Raw genomic sequence first — 23,594 nt, 5'->3', positions numbered from 1 at the left:
GTGAAATCCACTTTCATTTTGTTGACAGGTCACATGGCTAACCATGGCTTATAGGAGTCTGAAGAAGTAAATATTTTTAACTGGACACATTGTCACCCTGAAAAAAAAATCACAGTTCTCCTAGTAGGAAAGAAAGGATTTTGGTCTAAACAACTAGCAGTGTCTATCACCCTGCTCCAAGGAGCCTTGACAAGCATTAGTCTGCTCCTAGGAGCTTTGACACACATCACTGAAACACCACACCAGACAGACAAACACACTGTCTATGGTTTACTGTGTTTCAAATAGGAGAATCTGGTCGTTTTGAATCCCACATATAAAGTACACTTTTCAAAGTAACCAGAACTTTCTTTTTCCTAGTTGGTAGTGTTGAAGAATTGGCTGACATTTATATCACTTCTAGGAATTTGTTCAAGGTGACAGCTACACAGTTATGTAAAGGCACATGCATTAAGAAACTCATCACAAAGCTGTTTAAAACAGTAAACATTTGGAAAAAACCAGAAATGAATCAATAGAATACTGGTTAGATAAATGATGAGACATCCACTCAATGGATACTATGCAACTTTGAAAAATAATGCTATGCATGACATACTCTTCAGTGAGAAAAGAACTCTGTACATAACAAGATCCAGTTTATCATATATTGTATTTATATGTCTTTTTGTCCATTTTATTCTCAGAGATGTCTAGAAGAATATAACATGAACTTTTCAAAATGGTTACCTCTGGATTATGAGATATGAAAATTTTTATATGTTTGAATACATATCATTTTCATAAAAATAAGAACCATTTTCAAAAATACCAGAAAGGGTGGGAGGAGGGGCTGATTTTGTCTGGTGGTGTTTGTATCAACATACCTTCTTGCCACTAATTTTCTTTCTTAGACATGCCAAGGCTGGAAGCATTTCTTATCTTTGCTCACTGGAAATATGTTATTCTTTATATATTATAAATTTCAGTAAAATTAAAGTGAGGTAAGAATACTGAGTTTTTGTTTTGTTTTGCCATTTGGAACACTTTGACCTCTGAATGGTCTGTTGTTTCACAGTAGCTGTGGAAGGGAAGTGGGTGAAGATGGGCAATAATTATACACAAGTTGGGGAAGAGAGAAAAGGTTGGAGGTAAGAATGCAGGAGGAAAGTCCCTAGGCATGAACCAGGGAAAGAGCACTAACCTTGACATCAGATACTCGCACTTCTCTTCTAGCATGGGCTTATCAGTTTATCTTTCTGACTTCAGTTTTCTCATCTGAAAAATGAGAGGTTTGGATAAAAATCACTAAATGTTTTAAAAGTCTTTTGGAAGATTGTTTGGGATCTATTAATGGCATATCCTGGCAAACTACGGTAAAGCTGAATCTAAACAAATTAAAGGGGAAAATATCCAACCACAATACCTAACGTTATTATTTCTCCGAGGCATGATAAGTAACTTGCCACGTTAACAAAGCTAATAGGTGGAGGGACCAAGATTCCAGCCCACAGCCCAAGGCTCTAAAGAACTGCTGAGGAGGGCATTTAAAGAAAGCAGAGTAGCTTTCTCACCCTCAAGCTAGGCCTTGTAGATGATGGTTAATACCAATAAAGCCAAGAACTTGCCCCCACCTCCTGACTGCTATGAGGTTTCCTCAATTGCTCAGAGGCTCCTGGCTCTAACTCAAAACCAGTTTTCTGATACAAAGTCCCTTTGCCAACTAAAGGGGGTGGGAGGGTGGCGGTGAGTTTTTGCAAAGCTCCAAGGAAGCTCTTCGGGCCACTGCCTGTCAGCACTGAAGTAATGACATAAAGACCACGTGTGTCTACAGGAGGCTTTGTGGTATCACTAACTAGGTTTTCAGCCCTCCCTGGTTCACATATCTTGTTATCTAACACCGATTTGCGTACCTCATCTTAAAGTATTTCCTTTCATTAAAGCCAGAGAAACACCGAGTCAAGAGTAGGGGTGGGGGGAAACAGGAGCAAAAAGCCAGGGTTAAGAGCAGGCTAGAGGCCAAAAGACTCCTGCAGGGTAAGAGCCTTCCCTCAGACAAAGGTCCCTCAGGTATCGCGGCCTCAGTCCCTGCTGTTTCACTGCTTTAGTCCCTCTCAAGTTCCGGAAGCTAGCGCATGACCCTACAGCAGCACCAGGAAGGCAGAGGCCGTCAGTGAGGAGCTGCAAGCAGGCTGTGAGAAGCCGCAAGCAGGCTGTGACTCTCGCTCGGAGATGACCCGACTTCCCAGACCCCCTCGCACAAGGGCGGGGCGCGCGTTAGGCGGCCAATCCCCGCGCCCGCACGTCGCCGTAGCCCCGCCCCACTCTGCCCCTTCTCGCTCCGCCCTTCCCTGGGGCTGGTGCGGCGGCGGCGACGTCAGCGGAGGAGACCCCTGGGTGGCGGCTGCGCCGTCGGCGGGCCGCGGCCTGGACGCGCTGCGGGGAGGGGCGGAGCGAGCGGGCGGGAGCGCGCGCTGGGGCCGCCGCCGCCGCCGCCGCCGCCGCCGCCGCCGCCGCCGCCGCCGCCGCCGCCGCCGCCGCCGCCGCCGCCTAATCTGGGCGGCAGCGGGCGGCCCCGGCTCGCCACCACGAGCCACTTCTGCGGCTGCCGAGAAGAGCGAAGGTCGTCGGTCTCGTGTTGTCCCCCTTCTCCGCCCCCCAGGAGGGGCGAGAGGGAGCCGAGGCTGATGTCAGGTACGGCCGGCTGAGGCGCCCTCGGGCTACGGGTCCATGGTCTCGGTTCCCCCTGCCCTCCCTTTCTCGAAGTGTGTGTTGGGGGAGCGTGGAGGGTAGAACCCAACCCCCGACGCTGCCAAACAGGTGTCTCGGCGTGGCCGCAGGGGCTGGGGACGTGCGGGCTCCTGAGGGAGGCACGGGGCACTTCCTGCTCCCAGCGCCTCTACAGACTGCCATGGGGCTGGCCATCCACCGGGCCGCTATTTTGTTGACATGTAGCCTCCTTTTGGTCGTGGGTCCTTCCCTATTGCCCTCTCGCGCTCCTCCCTTCCTCGCGCCGTGTCTACCGTCGGGTGGCGACAGTGAGGCGCGGGCTGCGCACGGCTGGACCACTCAGCGATCCTGCCCCGCCGGGCCCTCCCGCCCCCGCGCGGACCCGCGGCCAGGCGGGACCAGGAGCCCAGGTGTGGGCACCTTCTGCAAGAGCTCCGGGCCGCCGCGCCGCCCCGCCGCCCCAGCGCCAGCGAGCCGGAGCCTTCCGCAAGTGCTTGGGGACTTCCTCGGGGCTCTCCTGGATCATCAGGTTTGTCTGTGGCTGATTGATTCTGTAAATTTCCCTGCCTCTGGCCGAATGAGCAAAGCAGGTGTGTTTGGGCACTTGCTGCATGGAGGACCAGGAAAGGAGTTTTTCTTTCCTCCGCGTTCCTCCCCCACAAGGTGTGATGGGATTAGTAGGTGATGACAAATTGGTCTTACAGCTTTGAATTTGGATAAATTGTATACTGAAAAACTGAACGAAATTTATGGGTAGAGATTTATTCTTTCGTAGCTCTTATCCTCTCCCCTTATTATTTTTTAAAATGACAGTAAAGCATCACACGCTTTGGAAAAGTTGATTACATTTGCAACCTAGTTCTCCCAATTCGTCGTAGTTAACTGTGGTATATCCTTTTAACGCTTTTCAGATTGGAACCTGTTATCCAAATTATGAATTTAAAAGTTATAAAGTTAGAACTTTAATGCATCAGAGTGAGTAATTAGGCCAATGTATAAGGGACAGAATATTTAATTTACTAAAAGTTGGGCATTAAACACAGATAGCTTTGCCTGGGTGCCAGGAAATCAATTGTGCATGATTTCAAGTTGTTTGATTCTGGTGTTGGTTTAGACAATGGAAATCTGAGTTTTTTGGAGGTGAAACGAACTTTTTGCAACTTCCCACTCTTACCAGATAAATATCAAATGAGCCTTATGTATGTGATGCTTTGTGTTCTAAGCATTGTGTATAAAAAACTAGACTTATTTTCGGTCAGCCTTTGTATATATTGATGTACAATTTAATTGAATGTAAAGTTTCAAGTTACCAGTTAACTCTTTTTACCATATGTTAAGTAAAACAGTGATTTAGTAAGGAAAGTATGACTCATTTAAAATTCTTCACAGGAAAAGAGTATGGTTTTTTAGTACTGGTGGAGAACTATTGAATGTCTCTCTTAAATTTGCATGGGATTTGTGTTTTTCTGTATCTTTATACTTAGGAGTCAACATTTTAAAATATTTTGTGATTACTATCAGTTTAAAGATAGGCGTGATTTTCCTTAAATATGCTTTTTGCAGGGTATAGATTATACTAGGCTGTATTTCTGAGTAAATTCAATATCCAGAAATTATTAGAATTTTATTACCAACTTATTTAGGAGTATATATCAATTAGTGATTAGTCATGGAAATACAAAAGTGTGTTAATTAGCTATATGCTATGCACTATTTATTTATATATTGATTTGTGCTCCCTCAGATAAAAATTGCATTATAAGGCTTATACATTTTATAAACCATAGTAATTTAAAGTAGAGTCTTTGTGTGGAGAAATCATTGATTGGAATTCTTGTGACAGTGCAGCTGTAAACAAACATTAATTGGAAAATGCACAACTTGATGCTGAAATTTATTTCAGATTCACTTAAAATTTTAAGCTTCTCAATACAGCCATGTTACTTTTAGAAGATTTGTTGAGATTTGAGTAAAGAGGCTAATGTACAAACTATAGCAAAGTGGAAAAAATCTGACAAAATCCTTTTACCCGAACTTCAGTGGGATTAAGTTCATTCTTTTAAGAGAAGGAAAAAAATGGAAATTGTTCCATAAAACAGAAGTTAGTGTTTTACCTTGAAATCTAAATGTGTATCTAATGTGTACTTAAATTTTCACTGTACAACTAACTCAGATGTCCTAAAGGAAAATACGTGCCCATGTCTATAATATGTGAAAATAAGACGTATCCTTTGAAGAAAAAAACACGAACAAACGTGTATCTGTGAAATAGGAAAGCCCATAAGAAGGTGAAAGAAACCAAAAAAAAAAAAAAAAACCACCCAGTAAATTATGTAGAACCTGTAGAATGAGCTGCCTTGCACATTGAAGGGACACATTGAGGGCAGGGAGAGGCCATACTAAGTTGGAGAGATTCTGAAACAGGAAACTTGATTAGTTCACAGTGAAAGCTATAAAAATATTTAAACTGGTGGAAGTTGAAATTATATACAGCTTGGGGTGGTTATTTGCATTCTTGATCATTATTTTAGTTTCCTAGGGCTGCTATAACGAAGTACAACAAACAGTGATTTAAAACAACAGAAACTTATCATTTCACAGTTTTGGTGGTTAGAAGTTTGAAAGCAAATGTTGACAGGGCCATGGTGTTCTAGGGAAGAGTCTGTCCCATGCCTCTTTGCTTCTTGTGTCACTGGTGTTCCTTGGCTTGCAGCTATGTCACACCAGTCTGTGCCTCTTTTGTCACATCGCATTCTCCCTATGTCTCTGTCTTAATATGTTCTCCCACTTTTAAAAGGACTACAGTCGTATTGAATTGGGATCCACCCTGCTGACCTAATGTTAACCTAATTGCATCTCCAAAGCCTTATTTCCAAATAAGGTCACATTCATAAGTATTGGGATTAAGACTTCAACCCCAGTCTTTTTGAGGGACACAGTTTAATTCATGAAAGGCATATAATTTATCTTTTACAGTATTCAGTAAATTTTTAGCACCATATGGCATATCAAATCTGAGGGCGCAGTGGGAACAGAGTAGAGGACATCTGAATTCATTTACCTAACACAGTGCCTACTGTGTGCCAGGTTATAGAAATAAAGCAGTGAATAGGTGGACAGAAATCTCTGTCCTCATGGGGCTTAAATTCTAAAACACTGGTTCTCAAAATGTGGTCCCTGGAACCTCAACATCATCTGGGAACTAGTCAGAAATGCAAATTTTCAGGCTCTGCTCCTCAGACCTCTTGATTTCAGAAACTCTTTTAACAAGCCTTCCAGGTGATTCTGATGGAGACTCAGGTTTCAGAACCACTGATCAAGATGGGAGAAAGACAATAAACAAGATGAGTAAGTGAAACATGTACCATACTAGGTGTTAATAGGTGCTGTGGATAGGAATAAGGTGGCCAGGGAAGACCCAATTGGGAAGTAAAGGCCTGAAGGGAGTGAGCCATGTGAATATCCACGTGAGTTGTGTTCCCAACAGAGAACAGCAGGTCCAATGACCTCAAATGTTTGGGGAACAGCAAGGAGTCCAGAGTTAGAACACAGCAAGGGAAACAGTAATAGGTTCAGTTTATGAAATTGCTGTTTGTTCCTCTTTGATCCATAAAAACCAACTACAAGAAGGAGAGATGAGATGAGAAAGAAAGGAGTATGAAGGCAGGATAGCAGATTGTGTGAGGTTCATCTTTAGATTTTGGCTGTGTCTCAGTGAGGAAAGATACTGGAGGGTTTCTAGCAAATGAGTGATGTGATCTGGTTTAAGTTTTAAAAGGGTCACTGGTGAAATGGACTGGTAAAAATGGATTGAAAAGGGCAAGGATGAAGAAAGGGATAAGTTGATTTGGAGACTGTAGAAGTAGTTGGGAAAGAAAGAGTGGGAGGTGGGGAGAGAGAAAGGTGGACCTTGGACTAGGGTAGTAGTGGTGGAAAGCTTAGAAGAGGTACAAGATTAAAAACACAGAGGATTGTAGTGAAAAGTAAGGTTTTTTCCTTCCTCTCTAGTTAACTTTAGTTACCCAGTTGCCTATGTAAGGATAGACTAGTATCTAATCTGTATATATTTTATGTATTTATTTAGCATTGTCTGAAGACATTTTGAGTCATAAGTAGGGGAAATGCTATTAGCATCTAGTGAGTAAGGCCAGGGATGCTGCTAAACATCTTATGATGAACAGGGCGGCCGCCACAACAGAGAATTATCCAGCTCAAGATGTCAGTTATGCCAGGGTTAAGAAACACTGACTTAATGGGATTTACAGAGATTGAGGCATGGATGGTGGAGGGAAAAGGGTGTTGTGTAGAACAGAAAAGACAAGGGGTAGAGGAGCTCACTGCACTGAGATGTTTATTGAACTATAAATAGTTCAAGATTGCTGAAGCATGAATTATAAGGGAGGGAGAGGGGCATACTGTACCTGTACAGTAATGTAATCCTTTGAGAGCAAAGTTATAAAACAGTAAGAAAACTAACACATTATTAATTTTATGTTAAATATCACTCACTTTATGCTGATATAAGTGTAGACAAGTTACCTATATATATTTTATGCATTCATGACATACCTAACTTTTAATTAATTTTTTCAATATTTCTAGCTTACACAGTTCATCTGGGAGTTTTTTCAAATTGCCACAAATCTCCAAAATTTTTTTCCAATATATTTATTGAAAACTATCTGCATATAAGTGAACCTGCACACTTCAAACCCATGTTGTTAGAGGATCAACTGTAGTTACCTTTGGTGAGAACCTGGGGTGGAGATGGTAATGAAAACATACTCTTTTCTGTGTGCGTGTGTATTTAATGTTTGGTTTCAGTTTGCATTTGTTTTGTTTTCCTTCTTTTTCCAATTTAAACAATAGCCACTATAGCTTATTAGCAGAAAGTCACAGTCTGCCAAATGTGCAAAGATTTTCCTTATTAGTGCATATAAATCATTGTTTCTAACAGCTAAAGCGTATTCTGTGGTACCATGTATTTTTTTAAACTTGTTCTTCATCAAGAAACATTTATGGCTATGGCTGCCGTGAACATCTTTGGAGACTTCTGTGTTTGTGTCTATAAGAGAAATTTCTGATCATGTAATGATGGGTCAAAGCATACTTGAAAAAATTTAAAGATACTGCCAAATTGCCCTTCCAAAAGACAGTAAATATGTATATTCTGAGAAAGAATGCATGAGTGCCAGTTTTCTCTCATATATCTATGTCAACTAAACTTAACATTTTTTGCTGCTATGATAGGTTAAAAATAGTATCTCTTCATTTGATTTACATTTCTGTAATATGAGTGAAATTTGAGCATCCTTGATTATTGTATTTTCTTTTTCTTTAAATCTCTTTTGATCTGTTTTTATATTGGGTTGATCTTTTGTCTTTTTCTTTATGATACTTTCTGGTATTTTAGGTGTACAGATTTTTTTTTAACATTTTCTATAGAAACATACCTTTGAACCAGCAATTTCACTGCCAGAAATTTATTTAGTGAATAACCCCATACAGTTTTTCTGTAGTTACAGCTTTCGAGTTTTGAAAAGCTGTTAATTCATGATATAAAAAAGTAAAAAGATGCTGTCTTCTAGTTTTGTTGTAATTTCACTTTTTAAGTATCTTGGAAAAATTTGGATTTGAAAAAGAAAAGCAGGAATTCAGCTGGTTGCTTTTTATCTTTTTTCCAAAAAATCATTTCAATATCATTTCTTGAATAAACCATCTTTTTCTTGGTTTGAAATTCTATGTGTATTATGTATTAAATTTCCTTATGTACTGGTTTTTTAATAAACTTTATTTCGATCTGATGAAGATACATATCTTTGGGCTGACAGAGTTAGATTAATTAAGTTGCTCTTGTGAGAGAGACTGCACACCAGAGAAACTGCCAGAAGGAATAGGGTTATTACAGGATTTTGGAGAAGGGTGGAGTTTAGACAAAATTTAAATGAAGAATATTTGATAGGTTTAAAGCCCAGCAAAACTGTCAGGTTAATTAACATCAGGCCTGGGCTGAGAAGCAGACTTTAAGAGTCCTGTTTCCTTGGAGACTACAAAGTTAAGATAAATGTGGAATGTTGTGTCTGGAAAACCCTTATCTGAAGCTCTGAGTTGGGAATTGAGGCTGCTTCTTATTAATAATTCATTATCCATGCAAGAGTAGGGTGTTCCAGTCACAGGGATACACTTTCAAATAACAGTTCTGACAGTCTGGTTGTAGGAAAAAAAAGTTTCTTAGCAATATGTCTTTAGTATTAATTAACAGAAGTATTTAAAACATTTTTTTTTACCAATTCACAGATTCATTGATATGCCTATTCAGCATGCATATCAAATTATTTTAATGACTGTACCACATTTTCTACTCACATGCTTATTTTTCCAAACAACATTTAAAATAATTTTTGCCAGCTTTGTGTAGTGGCAGTATCCAGTGAGGTTTATCCAAGGCACGGTTATTGCTAATAGAATAATTTTTGCCACATTATTTAATCTTTTACAAATCTTGTGTCTTAAGTGAGTCTGCTTAGGCTTAGTCCACCCCCTCCATGCCGCTTTCAGAAATTTCCTCGTGTACTCACATGTTTACTTTTCCAAACTTTTAAATATGTTTTACCAAGTTATTTAACTTTAAAAAATTTTGTATTTTAGTTGGGATGACATTATTTATATAGATTAATTTGGAGAAAATTGACATCTTTATCATTGATTTTTTTTCATTTTTTTATTATGGTAAAATACACATAAAATTTACCATCTTAACCATTTTTAAGTGCACAGTTCAGTGATATTAAGTAAATTTATGTTATTATGCAACCATGACCACCACCTGCCAGAATTCTTTTCATCTTGCACAACTGAAAGTCAGTGCCCATTAAACAATAACTCCTCATTTCCCTCTCCCCCCAGTCCCTGGCAACCACCATTCTACTTTCTGTCTTTAATGATTTTAATAAAGTATCTCATATAAGTGAAATTACATAGTATTTGTCTTTTTGTGGCTGGCTTATTTCACTTAGTGTAATGTACTCAAGGTTCATCCATGTTGTGGCATATGTCAAAATTTCCTTCCTTTTAAAGGCTGGATAATGTTCCATTGAATGTTTGTAACACATTTTGCATGTCTGTTCAGCCATTGATGGAGACTTGGGTTGCTTCCACATTTTAGCTATTGTGAACAATGCTGCTGTAAATATGGGTGTGAAGATATCTCTTTGAGACTCTGCTTCCAGTTATTTTGGGCCCATACCCAGAAATGGAATTTCTGGATCATGTGATAATTCTATTTTTAATTTTTTGTGGAGCTGCCATAGTATTTTCCATAGTTGCTGTACTATTTTACATTCCCAGTAATAGTGCACAGGAGTTTCCATTTCCCCACATCCTCATCCTCACCAACACTTGCTTTGTGTTGTTGTTTTCTGTAAGTAGCTATCCTTAATGGATGTGAGGTGGTGTCTCAATGTAGTTTTGGTTAGCATTTTTCCTAATGATCAGTGATGTTGAGCATTATTTCATGCTTAACATGTTATGCTTATTGGCCATTTGTATATCTTCTTTGGGGAAGTGTCTTTTCAAGTCCTTTGCCTATTTTTGAATTGGACTTTTGTTGTTGTTAAGTTTTAGGAGTTCTCTATATATTCAAGGTATTAATCTGATACATGATTTGCAAATATGTTCTCCCATTCTGTGGATTGGCTTTTTTACTCTGATGATAGTGTCTTTTGATGTGCAAATTTTTAAAGTTTTTATGAAGTCAAGTTTGACTCTTTTTTTCTTTTGCTGCATATGCTTTTGATGTCATATCCAAGACATCATTGCCAATTCCAGTGTTGGGAAGCTTTTGTCTTCTGTTTTCTTCTAAGAGTTTTATACTTTTAGGTCTTATGTTTAGGTCTTTGATCCATTTTGAGTTAATTTTTTTATATGGTGTTAAATAAGAGTCCAGTTTCATTCTTCAGCATGTGGATATTCAGTTTTCTCTGTAACTTTTGTTAAAAAGAATATCCTTTACCCATTGAATGGAGTTGGCCCCTTTGTCAAAAATCTTTTGACCATCCATGTGAGGGTTTATTTTTGGGCTTTCTGTTATATTTCATTGGGTTATATGTTGATCTTCGTGCCAGTGTCACACTGTTTTGATTACTATAACTTTCGTAGTAAGTTTTGAAATTAGGAAATGTGAGTCCTCCAGTTGTACTCTTCTTTTTCAAGATTGTTTTGGCTCGTTGGGGATACCTTGAAATTCCATTTGAATTTTATGATGGATATTTGTGTTTCTGAAAAATAAAAAGTTGGATTTTGATACAGATTGCACTGAATTTGTACATCAGTTAAAGTAGTATTGACATCTTCACAATATTAATTTGTCCAATCCATAAACACGGGATATCTTTCTCTTTATTTATATCTTTTTTAATTTCTACTGAGGGTGCAAGAAGTATTAATGTTCTCATTGAAAATTAACAAAAAGTTATTCTCACTTTCGAACTTTTGAATCTGAAATTGTGGGAATATTTTTTAAAATAGAATTACAGTTTGAGACCCAATAAAACTTGATTTTAACTTGATTGTGAAGTATTACATAATTTTTGGAAGGTTTATTTGTTTCTTATCCTTGTACATACTGTTTCAGGATTCATAAAATCCCAAGGTCCTATCTAGTGCTAAGGTTGTGTAACTGTAATGCTTATAAAATACTTCAGGGTCATTAGGTGAAGGCTGTGTGTTAATTTTTTCTATTTCTGTAGTTTTAATAAATTAGTAATAGAAAGTATTTTTAGTCCTTTTGTCTATGAATTAATATGTACTTGTGTTATAGTTTGTATGGGTTGAATACATGTCAAAGGAAATAACACATATAATTCACGTCATATGTTTAATTTATGGCTTTGGGTTATATAAGTGTATAAACGCTTCAAATGATGGGACCATATATGTTTTTTTATTTAATAAATTAAGCAGTATGATATAGATTTCTATTTAGAAAAAATAATTTCAACTGTTTCCCTTACATGCGTGCACGTGCACGCGCACACACACGCAAAACATTTAACATTTGAATACATTTTACAAGCTAGGCAGTGTGTTAGGTGCTAGAGAAGTAGAGATGAGAGTCATAGCTGTTGTTATTGAGGAGCTTATAGTCTAGGGGGACAGAGATATGCCCATGCCTACTATGATGCAGTAAGTACATAGTAGGAAGTGTGAATGAAGGAACAAGGAAATCTTTGATGGGAGAGCAGTTAATTTGATCATGGGCAATGGAAAAGAGTGAGTGTGGAAAGTAATGAAAGATAATTAAGAATCTATCCAGTAGACAAATTGAGGCAGGCATGCCAGGCAGAAAAAATAGAATGGTCAAAGTCATCCATATGAAAACCCATGGCAAATTTGAAGAATGGCTGAATATAGCCTTTATGGATAGGACGTACCTGTAGTAAGAGAGCAGGGAGGTAAACTAGAGCCATATCTTGTTTACCAAGTAAGCAGTACGGACTTGATCCTGTGGCATTGTAAAGTATTGTTTTTCAAACAAGACTGCTATGTGAAACCTCTGTGAAGTTGTTGGTGAAGAGAAGGAAAAGAGCTGAGTCCAGGGAAGAATGATCAAGGAATGGAGGGAGAAAAGTATCATCCTAGAGTGGAAAAATAATGTAGAAATATAATCAGATTTGGTGGCTTGGGGCATAAATAAGGAGATGCTTTGCCCTCTCATTTCAGGCCGACTAGTATTTATTGTACCACTGTCTTGTGAAAGGCATCATAACAGCAGCTCTAAGACAAGATACTGTTTTTTTTGCCTTCTGGGAGTTTACATTCTGTAAACAGGAGAAAATATACCAATGACTATGTCCTTGGCTCCTAGGACAGTATTTCACACATTGAAAGGTGCTCATTTTAGTAGCACCTTTCAAAGATTATGTAAAATCTCAAATCAGGTTGTGTAAATCTCAAACTGTAATTCTGTTTTTTAAAAATGTTCCCACCAGTTCCAGGTTCAGAAGATCAAAAGGTGAGAATGCTCTTTACTATTCTGTGAGTTTCACAAATATTTTTTGCATCCTCAGTGGTTTCTATAATACCCAAAGTTAATGCTGTGTTATACTGCTTTATATCAAAATGAAGAAAGGGAGAAGGGAAAAGAGTGCTGTACAGATTTCCTTTCACACCTGCTCTACTTTTAGCTAACACTCAGACTGGGATTTCTAAGCATGGGTATACCTACCAGTAAGTAACTCAAGGAGAATTGAACCTAAACCTAATGGAAAGAGCATTGAACTAAGGAAAAGGCCTGCTTCTCTGCTTTATACATTAGTTTTTGTGTCAGGAAGGGAAATTGAATACAGCATGTTCCATTTTGAATTCTATCCACCCAGAAATCAAAACTCTCAAGCTTCTGTTTATTTCGTGATCCATTGAGCTACCAGCCACCATTCAGTGTTTTTGGAGAAAAAAAAAATTTTTGTCAAAATAATGCAACAATTCTCAAAGTGTGATGAAGGGAAAGTGAGATCTCTTATGTCGTTTTAGGAAGTCAGTAAAGTCACACTATTTATACTAATATCAAAATGTTATTTGCTCTGTTTTTTCACTCATTCTCTTAAAAGTATACAGTCAGGTTTTTTAGAAGCTATGTAATATATGATATGGCAACAAATTGAATACAAAAGATGTAGCACTCCAGATCCAGCTGTCTTCTATTAAAGATACTGAGATTTGTTTTAAGCAATGTCACTCTTCTCAATAATTTTTTTAGAAAAATAAAATTATTTTCCATAAAATATGTTATTCATGTTAACAAGTAGATTTGTCATTCCTATTCATGAATAAATATTTATATATTTTCTGTTTTAATTTTTAATAAAAATCTAATTAGATATAACCCACTTACACAAAAGCTATTTGAGATCCTCATTAATGAAGAGTTTAAAGGGATCCCTGAGACTAAAATTTTTGAGAGCTGCTCAAGTAATGTATACTTGTTGAACTCAATTTGGAAAAATATAAAAAGAAACATCATCTTAGTTGCTCCTAATCCCACCACTGAAGTTAGAAATTAGAATTGAAATTGGAAATAAGGAATTGTTAACATTTTGGTATATTTTTTCTAGTCTCTTTTTTTGGGATAGCTTTTTTTTTTTTTTAAAGCACAGAATTGTAATAACATATAAAACTTTGCATCCCCTTTTTTTCACTTGTGTGCTAACCACATTTTTTGTCATGTAATTTTCAAAAAGTTTACTAACTGTATTCTGTTTAGTGAATATGTTAGTTTATATAATTTTATCTCTTGTTGATTCTAATTTTTGACTATGAATCTTTCATTTAGCAGATACTTGAGGGCTTATGTACAAGCACTGTTCATGAATGCTTCTTTACATTTTATTAAAATGTTTTCCTTCTGTTATATTGAGGTTGAATTACTGAGCTATACTTTGAAGACAAAGAGGGGAATATACTAAAGAAAATTTTAAGTTGTCTTTTGAGTTTTTAATGATATCAGGCCACACTGTCAAACTATCAACAGTATCAAGAGCTTACACAACTCTTTTAGCTTGCATCATGCTGTGGTAAGATTGGATGCATGAATTTAAATCACTTAGAAGAGTATCTTTTGCATTGAATCATTATTCAGTGTTACATACTTTCATTTGCTACATCTTATTTTAGATTTGGCTGTTATTTTTAACGTGTAATTCAGATATACAAATGATCAACTATGAATGTTTTCCCAGGTTTCAGACCTGCATCTCAACAGCTTACTCAACATTTCTGCATCAGTTCCCTACTGGTGCTTTAAAATAGATGCAGGATGATACACTGAATATTGATCTGACCAAAATCTGTCTTGTCTTTAAAATATCTTTACTCATCCCTCATACTTGTTGGATAGTTTGGCTGCATATAAAATTCTAGATTGGAAATTATTTTTTCTCAGAATTTTGAAAGAGAATTTCTCCATTGCTTTCAACTTTGAGTGTTATTGTTTGAAAGTTCAAACCCATTGAATTCCTGATCTCTTATATGTGACAGTTTGCCACTTTCTCTGAAAGCTTACAGAATGGTTTCTTTGACCCAAGTGTTGTGTAATTTCATTATGATGTATCTTTATCGGTCTGTTTGTATTTACTGTGCTGGGTATCATTGGATCCTTTCAGTCTGGAACTTCCTTGAAATATCTACACCTCTCAACTGATCTTTAATTATCAGTTTTCTCTCTTATTTTCCACTCCTTGCCTTTTCGTTTTGCTCACTTTGGGGATGGTTTCCTTAACCGTATCCTACAGCTGTTTCATTGAGGTTTTTGATTTTCTTATAATTTAATTTCTTGGAGTTCTTTTAGTTCTGAGGATTTTTCTTTTTAAGCTACTGTCTTGCTCTTATTTCAGAAATACAAGGGCGTGATTTTTTTTTATCTTTCAGGATACTAGTGATAGTTTGGGGGATTTTTAAAATTTTCATCTCATTACATAGTCTCTGTCAAGTTACTTTAAATTCGACTATTTTGGTCTTTTTCTTTCATATTAGAGGCTTTCTTTAAAATATCTAGTGATTCTTAACTGGCTATTTATATTTTAGAGTAGATACTAAAAATCGTATTGAGATCTCTGTCCATGCTGTTAAGGCTTATTACCAGTGATCTTCACTGTATGATGCTTGGACTAGAATGATTCATTGCTTAACCTTTTGGGGATTCCATATGTCAAATCTAAACCAACTAGTTTTTAATTTTACCTGTTCTAAAATCACTGTAGCAGATGACGCTAATACTCTGTCTATAGACCTATATCTACTTCCTGCTCACGGGCTCATGGTATATTTTTATTCCAAATACCAGTCTCCTGAGGGTCTTTATTGTGGGGCTGCCCTCACACTGCCAGAGCCTACTTTGCTAATGTGTAAACTGTGAAAGTGTCTGGGAAATTTGTTTTCTAAGGATAGCCCTTAACTAGTGATTGACTGTATGGGTACAACTCTGAGGTATGGACTACATTGCCTCCAAAACTACCTTGAGGGATTGAGCTAAAATTACTCTCCATGGACTTTGCTTGGTATCTTACCTTTTATTGGCTTCCTTCCCTTCCCTCCTCCTTACAGGTTTTTCCAGGAAATATTTTCTAATAAATAACTTTCACACAAATGCCTCACCTCAGCGTTTGCTTCTTGGGGACCCAACTTGAGATAACCACTAACGTTTGGGCTGTGTTCCGTTTAATAATGTATTATTTTGGAGTGAGATTGGACTGAGGTTTTCTATTCTATTTGGGGGCTCTGTCAGATATTGGTATCCAACTTCTGCATAAAAGAAGAAGTGGTTAAGGTTTGCTCCTTAATTTTCTAGAATGATTTATGTAGTATAATATGTTTTTTGAAAGACTGAAGTATTTTATTGAGGAAAAGCCTGGACCTTTTTGAAGTCTGGCTCTTTGACATTCTTTATTTCCTCTGTGGTCATTTGTCCATTTTGGTTTTGTATCTTGAGTTGGCTTTGATTATTTGATTATTTCTAGAGAAATGTGTATTTCATTTAAGTTTTCATGTTTAATAGCTATTTGTTATATAAAGTGTATTCTTGTTCTTTCATTTTATCTGTGAATTTGGATATAGTTTGAATCCTGATTTGAACTAATTAAATGTAAAAAGACACCTGTGAGCTAATTGAGGCAATTTGATTATAGAAGACAGTAGGGGAAATTTGATTACATACCGTGAGTTGGATAAGTCCAAAGAATTACTGTTAATTTTGTTAGGCATTGATAATTTTGTTAGGCATTTGATAAGGGCATTGTGACTTCGTAATAAAATATCCATATTTTCAGAGCAGTTTGTAGAGGTGAGATGACTTAATGTCTGGGATTTGCATTAAAATACAGTAGTGAATTGAAGAAAGAATAAAGTAAATTTAACAAATTTGTAATTCAGTTGGTGTGATGGATATATGGGGGATGAAATAGAACATTTTCATGTGATTATTTGTCATCCGTACATCCTCTTCAGTGAAATAGCTGTTCGTGTCTTTTGCCTATTTTCTAATTGGATTGTTTTTGTTTTTGTTTTTTTTGCTGTTGGTTTTGGGAGTTTTTAATTTTTCTTATTACTAATTCTTTGTTAGATATGTAGCTTGCAAAATTTTTTTTTCCAGTGTCGCTTGTCTTTTCTTTCTCTCGGTAGGGTCTTTCACAAAGCAAAAGTTTTTCATTTTGATGAAGTCTGGTTTATCAGTTTTTCCCTTTTATGAATTGTGCTTTTAGAGTCAAGTCTAAGAACTCTTTGCCTAGTAAAGAACTATAGAAATGATCCCTGAAAGTATAGGCTTCGTGTGCTTTAGCAGAAAATAGAGGGGTAAATGTTAAATATTCTTAGAAATGTTCTCCTGCGTGAAAGGAATTAACTTTCCAGTATAGCTAAGTTATCAGTCCTTTTACTCTTGGTATGTATATTACTTTATAATTTATAACGTCCTGCTAATTTTTTTCTTACAGAAATACATTTTCGGGAAATGGCCTCTAAATCTTGGCTGAATTTTTTAACCTTCCTCTGTGGATCAGCAATTGGATTTGTTCTATGTTCTCAGCTACTTAGTATTTTGTTGGGTGAACAGAAGGACATCCAGCCTAATATTCTTCATAATGATCCTCATGCTAGACATTCAGATGACAATGGACAGAGTCCCCTAGAAGGACAGATGAACTTTGATGCAGATGTTAGCCAACATAAAGGTATGGTTAATTTTTTTAAGGACTAAATAGAAATAGTATTTTCAGTCTATTTAAATGTTGAGAGACTTGGGAAAAGTTTGTTGTACCACTATGTCTTTTGATGAAAATAAGCTTAGTTCCAGATATTAAATGACAGTTTTTGTTTTGCCTCAGGAGAAGGAAGTTACTAAAACCTAGATTTACTTAAGGAATAAGATACTAATTTTGAATTCATTTTTAAATAGAAATAGTTAAGAAACCAAAATTTGGCAAAAGGCAAAACTTTTTAGATTTGATTTGTTTCTAAAAATTTTTATTTTGTCTAATTTTGTTATGGTTTATTTCTGTCTTGGTTTTTGCAATCGTCTTGTTTTAGTCTTAGTTTTTACTTAGTCTTGTTTTCTTAGAGAAACTCGAGAGGTATATATAAATCTCAATTTATATTTTATCAGTACTAATACTACTAATCTTTTCTCCTTTTGAGAAGCAAAAAAAATTAGAAAAGTAGAAAACTAGGGATGTGTTATATATAATGATTTCATTTTCTCCTGTTTTTCTATCTCTAACCAAATATTCTCAATTGTGTCCTTTATGTGTCCCTTAAATGTTAGTTTTCTCCAAGTTTCTTTGGCTCTTACTTTGCCTGTGTGATGTTATTGGCCCCCATAACTTTAGTTTCCACCTGTTTCTTACTGTCTTTACCTTAGCCCAATTCCAGATACTAGGAGAAGACATTCACAATTCAAAAATCTCTGCAAATTGTGATATATTTGATAGAAAAGAATATAGCAACTTGATAATCATTGAAATTCTGGGATGCAGAAGGTCCCCCATTAAAAGTTGTTTCTCTTATCTTTTTGGCAGTAAATTATTTCTTTCCTACCTCTCAAGCTGAGGTTGAGGGGCGAGGTATCACATCCTGGTTGAGTTTTATGAACTAGCAAGTACATGCATACTATTATGAAGCATGTCATGTGTGTGAATGTTTATATGACAGTGACTGAGCTCTGAGCAGGTGTGCTGTTTTCTTACTAGAGAGCAGTTTAATCATTGTGCACTTGCTCTGTACCATTACTCTAGGTCTTCAATTGATCATTTGGAGCAGGCTTCTCTACTACTGTTAAGCTGTACTAGACTGGCCTCAATTGCAGGCACATATATTAGGACCTCCTTGTTCTGCTCGATGGCCCACAAAATGTGGGGTGTGCTAAAGGTCTGTTTGTATCTCTCAGACGTCACATGTGTAAATCACACTCCTTCTTTTCCTTTCTAATCCTAAAATTTGTTCTTCCTTCTATTTAATATAGTTTATTACCTTCTGTCTAAGCCAGAAACTATGCATGGTAGGTGCTATCCTTTGCTTACCAGTCAGTCCCGTTTGTCATAAATTCTAACAGTCTACTTCTTTATCATTTTCTTCTCTCAATCCATAGCACATTTGCTCTAGTTCAGATCTTCAGTTATATCCATGTACCTTCACTCAACCAAATGTCACCATGCCATTTGTCCTTTCTTCTAGTGAGCTTCTGCCCACTTAAAGACCTAATTTCTGCATCATCTCTTATTTTTCCTGGTATTGCTTTATCACTTCTTCTCTGTTCTAGCCAACTTCCTATTTCACTGTTCTGCAGTGTTTATCAGCAGCTACTTTCTTTCACCCTCAGTACATTGAACCCCTTTATACATTCCTCTAGTACAGCATCTCTTAGTGTATATCAAGTATTGGTTTGCATTCCAAGTTTCCAGAGTGACTTCTAAAGCGAGTTCTTCTGTAGCAGGACACGTGTCTTAGTCATCTTTTTATCTCCTGTGCCAGCACATGTCTACTACAAAGTAATGAATGAATGAATAACTGAAAGAATGAGAAAGACTATCAACCAGATTCCAGCAGTAGGGAGCAAGATGTCTTGCTCTATGGGAAACATATTGGGGTTCCTGCTTCCACCATCCTCCCTGTTCATCTGGGACTTGGCATATCTGTATAGCTAGGAGATTGGGCTCCTCAAGTATATGAACTGTGGATGCTCTCTGACTGAAAGGGGGATAATTTTGTCTATTTTGGATCGTGAATTCTTGATATTCAGAGGGACATGAGAATATTTCTCATGCACTGCTTTGCCCAGCCCTTCCTTCTGTTCCCTCTTAGTTAATTAACTAGAAACGTATGCCAACAGTTGTTAATTTTCCACAGGACTGAGCTTTTGTAACTCACTGGTTGACCTTAACTTTAAGGGTATGCTTCCTCAGGATTGTGCCTAGAGCATTGCTGTACAAAGTGTGGTTTTGCAGACTCACACTGTTCCACAACTGACTAAGTATTGAAATTGGAATTAAACAGTTAGAAACCTTTGTGGTAATTTAACAGTAATTGTGTATAATCTAAAAACAAAAACTTAGGGATTATATTTTATATTTCTCTTTTACATTTTATTTTATTAGTAATTCATTTTTAGCATATTTACACAAATATAGGTCTCTACTGGAAATAAAAATTGGTCCTTCACAAAGCGCTGATCTAGAATCTCATAGTTGGACTCTTCCTCTAGACCAGTGTTACTCAAAATGTAGTCCTAGCCTAACAGCCTGTGAATTGTTGGCTTCCTATCTGCAGCCTGATAAGGACCTTACACCAGGATGTAACTCAGTTAAGCTCACTGCTTAGCTAAGTGGGCTTTTTGGTGGGTGTAAGACGACTTCCCCAGTGAAAGAATTAATATGTTGCTTTATATTCTAGCGTAAGCTCCCTATTTCCTTGAAAATCAGTATTTTGAAAAACACTGCTCTAGACAGTCTTGAAAATACCACCTCTACCTGTTCGGTTTCTCACTAGTGGATTTCATTTTGGAATGAAGTATGTTATTATGAGAAGTAATCTCAACTCTATGTTAACTCCTTTTCTTTGAACTGTGGTAGTCATGGAAACCTTTTCAAAACCACCTTTTCGTAACTATAGAAATTCACAACACTGGACCCTTGCGGACTCCATAATGAAATGCTGCTTCATCCGCTTGTCCTTCCTGCCCTTCAGAAGCTCATTCAGAGAAGTGAGAAATTCCTGTCAATGTTCTACTGAGAACCAGTTGAATCTTACTTTGTAGAACATAGTGAAAAGCAGAGACTATATGAGGCAGTGCTTAATATGTGTACGAATCCCCAGCAGAACTTGTTAAAATGCAGATTTTGATTCAGTAGGTCTAGGGTGGGGCCTAAGATACATTGCTGACAAACTCCCAGGTAATGCTGATGCTGTTGGTCAGTGAACCACAGTTCAGACAGTAAGAATTTAAGTCATAGTGACAACTCTTGTTAGCTCCAGTAATCTGGATAAGATTGACATGAAACTAATAAATCACAATGTCAGTTCACATTAGATTAAGTTTTCCTTTCTCAGCTAAATCACTGATGGTAGAGAGGTATATAGGAGGGAAGGTCTTTGAAATTGTTTAAGAAAATGTCTTCTTTTTATATAATTAATTTGGGTTTTACATCTATGTAAATATAACTTTAAAAAATTTCTGTTTAACAGATGAGAACACAGACATCGCTGAATACCTCTATCAGAAGGTTAAAATTCTTTGCTGGGTAATGACAGGGCCTCAAAATCTAGAGAAAAAGGCCAAGCACGTCAAAGCTACATGGGCCCAGCGTTGTAATAAAGTATTGTTTATGAGTTCAGAAGAAAATAAAGACTTCCCTGCTGTGGGATTAAAAACCAGAGAAGGCAGAGACCAGCTATACTGGAAAACAATTAAAGCTTTTCAGTATGTTCATGAGCATTATTTAGAAGATGCTGATTGGTTTATGAAAGCAGATGATGATACATATGTTATACTAGATAACTTGAGATGGCTTCTCTCAAAATACAACCCTGAAGAACCCATTTACTTTGGGAGAAGATTTAAGCCCTATGTAAAGCAGGGCTACATGAGTGGAGGAGCAGGATATGTACTGAGCAAAGAAGCCTTGAAGAGATTTGTTAATGCATTTAAAACAGATGAATGTACACATAGTTCCTCCATTGAAGATTTAGCACTGGGGAGATGCATGGAAATTATAAATGTAGAAGCAGGAGATTCCAGAGATACCACTGGAAAAGAAACTTTTCATCCCTTTGTACCAGAACACCACTTGATCAAGGGTTATCTGCCTAAAACCTTTTGGTACTGGAATTATAACTATTATCCTCCTGTAGAGGTAAGTTTAGAATTTTTATTACTGTATAAATACTTAGACTGACTTTTACTTACTTAAAAAAAAACTAGATAATAATGTGTATCTTTCTTTAGTATCAATAACAGGATCTCACTTATTTTTTTTTTTTTAAATGGCAGTTAATGACAGACTAGATGAGAACAGACGTATCAGGAATAGTAATTCAACAAATTTTGGTACTACTATATGCCAGGCACTAAGAATATAGCAGCAAATACGGTGGCCAAGTTCCACTTCTCATGAGCCTTACATTCTGGTCAAGGGGACTACAATAAACAGGCAGACTAGTCAAGATACAGTAGGATTTTAGGTAGCAGCAAGTGCTGAAGAAAAGTAAAGCCAGGAAAGAGGATGGAGAGTGACCCAGAGTGGAATGGGGTTCTCTAGTTTGGGCGATTAAGGAAGGCCTCACTAAATGGTGACTTTTGAATGAACAGAAACCTGAGTAAGGTCAGAGAGCAGGCTGTGAGAAGATCTGGGTAAAGAGCCCTCTAGTCTTCAGGAACCACGCATGAGAAGACTCTGAGGTTCAGAAAGAGCTAGGTTCAAATCCTGCTCTCCCACTTGATAGCTGAACAACTTTGGGTGGACAGAATTTGCCTAACTTCTGAGCCTAATTTTCCTCATTTGTACGGTGGACTGGTTTAGCTGTCTCATTCAGTGGTAATTTTGGTGTAGTACAGTGCCTGTCACACAGTAAGCACCTTACAAATCCCAGCTCTCACTTGACACCTTAGCTTACATTCCTGAGAATTTTATCTGAAATACATTATTTTATTAAATATTTCAGATGTATAGCTAAATATGTGAGGATATAATATTTTGTACCCACCAACCAGCTTTACCAAATACTAATCTTTTGCCACATTTGCTTCAGTTTTTTTTTAAAGAAAAAGGTAGATAGTTGAATCCTGTGTACCCTCCTCAATCCACTTCTCTTACCTCCTTCCTCATGAGTTTAGTACTTATCATTACTACGCATGTTTTTACATTTTTCCTACATGTTTGTCCGTAAATAATATATAGTATATTGTTTTGCAGGTTTTTAAAGGAGTAGAACTATACCATATGTATCCTTGAACACTTGCTTTTTTACACATTAAAATTTATCAACATTAATATATGTATCTGCTTCATTAATTTAGATCACTGTGTAATAATCTATTAATATATGAGTATGCTGTAACATATCCGTTCTCCTGCTGGTATATATTTAGTAGGTTGTTGCCAGTTTTTCACTATTATGAGCATTGCAGCAGTGAAGACTATAGGCCAGGAATCATGAAATCTAGCTTTTAGATTCACTTCTCTTGTTGATTAATAATGTCTTTAGGCAATTCACTGGTGCTCTTTGCCTTCTTTTCTGTGGCCCTAAGATAGAAATAATATGTTTTATGCTACCATTCTCTTCTTCACAAGCCAGTGTTTTCAACTCACCATCTAGGGTAGTGGTTCTCAAACCGGGGGCTTTTTTGCCTCCTAGAGGACATTTGGCAAAGTTTGGAGACCTTTTTGTTTGTTAACTAAGAAGTTGCTATTGGCATCTAATGGGTAAACCCACTAGATACTGATAATTCCACAATGCTCAGGACAGTCCCCAACAGTGAAGAATTATCCAGCCCAAAATGTCAATAGCACTGAGGTTTCAAAACCTTGACCTAGAACACCTGAACCAAGCTTTAAGTTACCAGCTTTAACAGGAAATTTTGAAGCAAATCACTATTGTTTCAGCTGGCAATGACCAGTGTGTTCTTGGTACTTATACAAAAATGATAGCTAATCCTTATGGTAATCCTGTGTTTAATAGATGACAAAACTGAGGCTCAGGGAAGTCAAGTAACTTGCCTACCCTGACAAGTAGTTTAGGTAGTACTGCAAACCCACTCTCATTCTAAAAGTTCTTATTATTTCCATCATGAGCCCTCCTCTGTGATTAATGTGATGTGTGCCCCACCAAAGGAGGGTAGGGGATGT

At 37.1% G+C, this 23,594-nt stretch overlaps 1 protein-coding gene and 1 long non-coding RNA gene across 5 annotated transcripts in view; one reads left to right on the top strand and one right to left on the bottom strand.

The window, feature by feature from the left end:
* The window catches only part of LOC135321753 (uncharacterized), a 101,240-nt gene extending 99,020 nt beyond the window's left edge, over positions 1-2,220 (bottom strand). The window contains exons 1-2 of the long non-coding RNA XR_010381791.1: positions 1,893-2,220; positions 1,184-1,257 (exon numbers count right to left, since the gene is read on the bottom strand). This is a non-coding gene — a long non-coding RNA (uncharacterized LOC135321753). The remainder of the gene's footprint in view (positions 1-1,183; positions 1,258-1,892) is intronic.
* A 293-nt stretch (positions 2,221-2,513) lies between these two features.
* Positions 2,514-23,594, top strand: part of C1GALT1 (core 1 synthase, glycoprotein-N-acetylgalactosamine 3-beta-galactosyltransferase 1) — a 37,889-nt gene continuing 16,808 nt past the window's right edge. For 3 of the 4 annotated variants that reach the window (XR_004137779.2, XR_837106.3, XM_010979626.3), the window contains exons 1-3: positions 2,514-2,673; positions 17,193-17,429; positions 20,935-21,602. Coding sequence is in view for 2 of the 4 variants with exons in the window: in XM_010979626.3 (XP_010977928.2) it covers positions 2,667-2,673; positions 17,193-17,429; positions 20,935-21,602 (912 nt within the window). In the remaining 2 variants the exon portion in view is untranslated. Of the gene's footprint in view, positions 2,674-3,108; positions 3,239-17,192; positions 17,430-20,934; positions 21,603-23,594 lie in introns of those variants that run through there. The other variant, XM_031454941.2, reaches the window with a different exon arrangement.

The sequence above is a fragment of the Camelus dromedarius genome, chromosome 7 (assembly GCF_036321535.1).
Source record: "Camelus dromedarius isolate mCamDro1 chromosome 7, mCamDro1.pat, whole genome shotgun sequence".
Lineage (NCBI taxonomy): Eukaryota > Metazoa > Chordata > Mammalia > Artiodactyla > Camelidae > Camelus > Camelus dromedarius.
The sequence above is the reverse complement of the archived record's forward strand: the minus strand, read 5'-3'. Positions and strand labels throughout refer to the sequence as shown.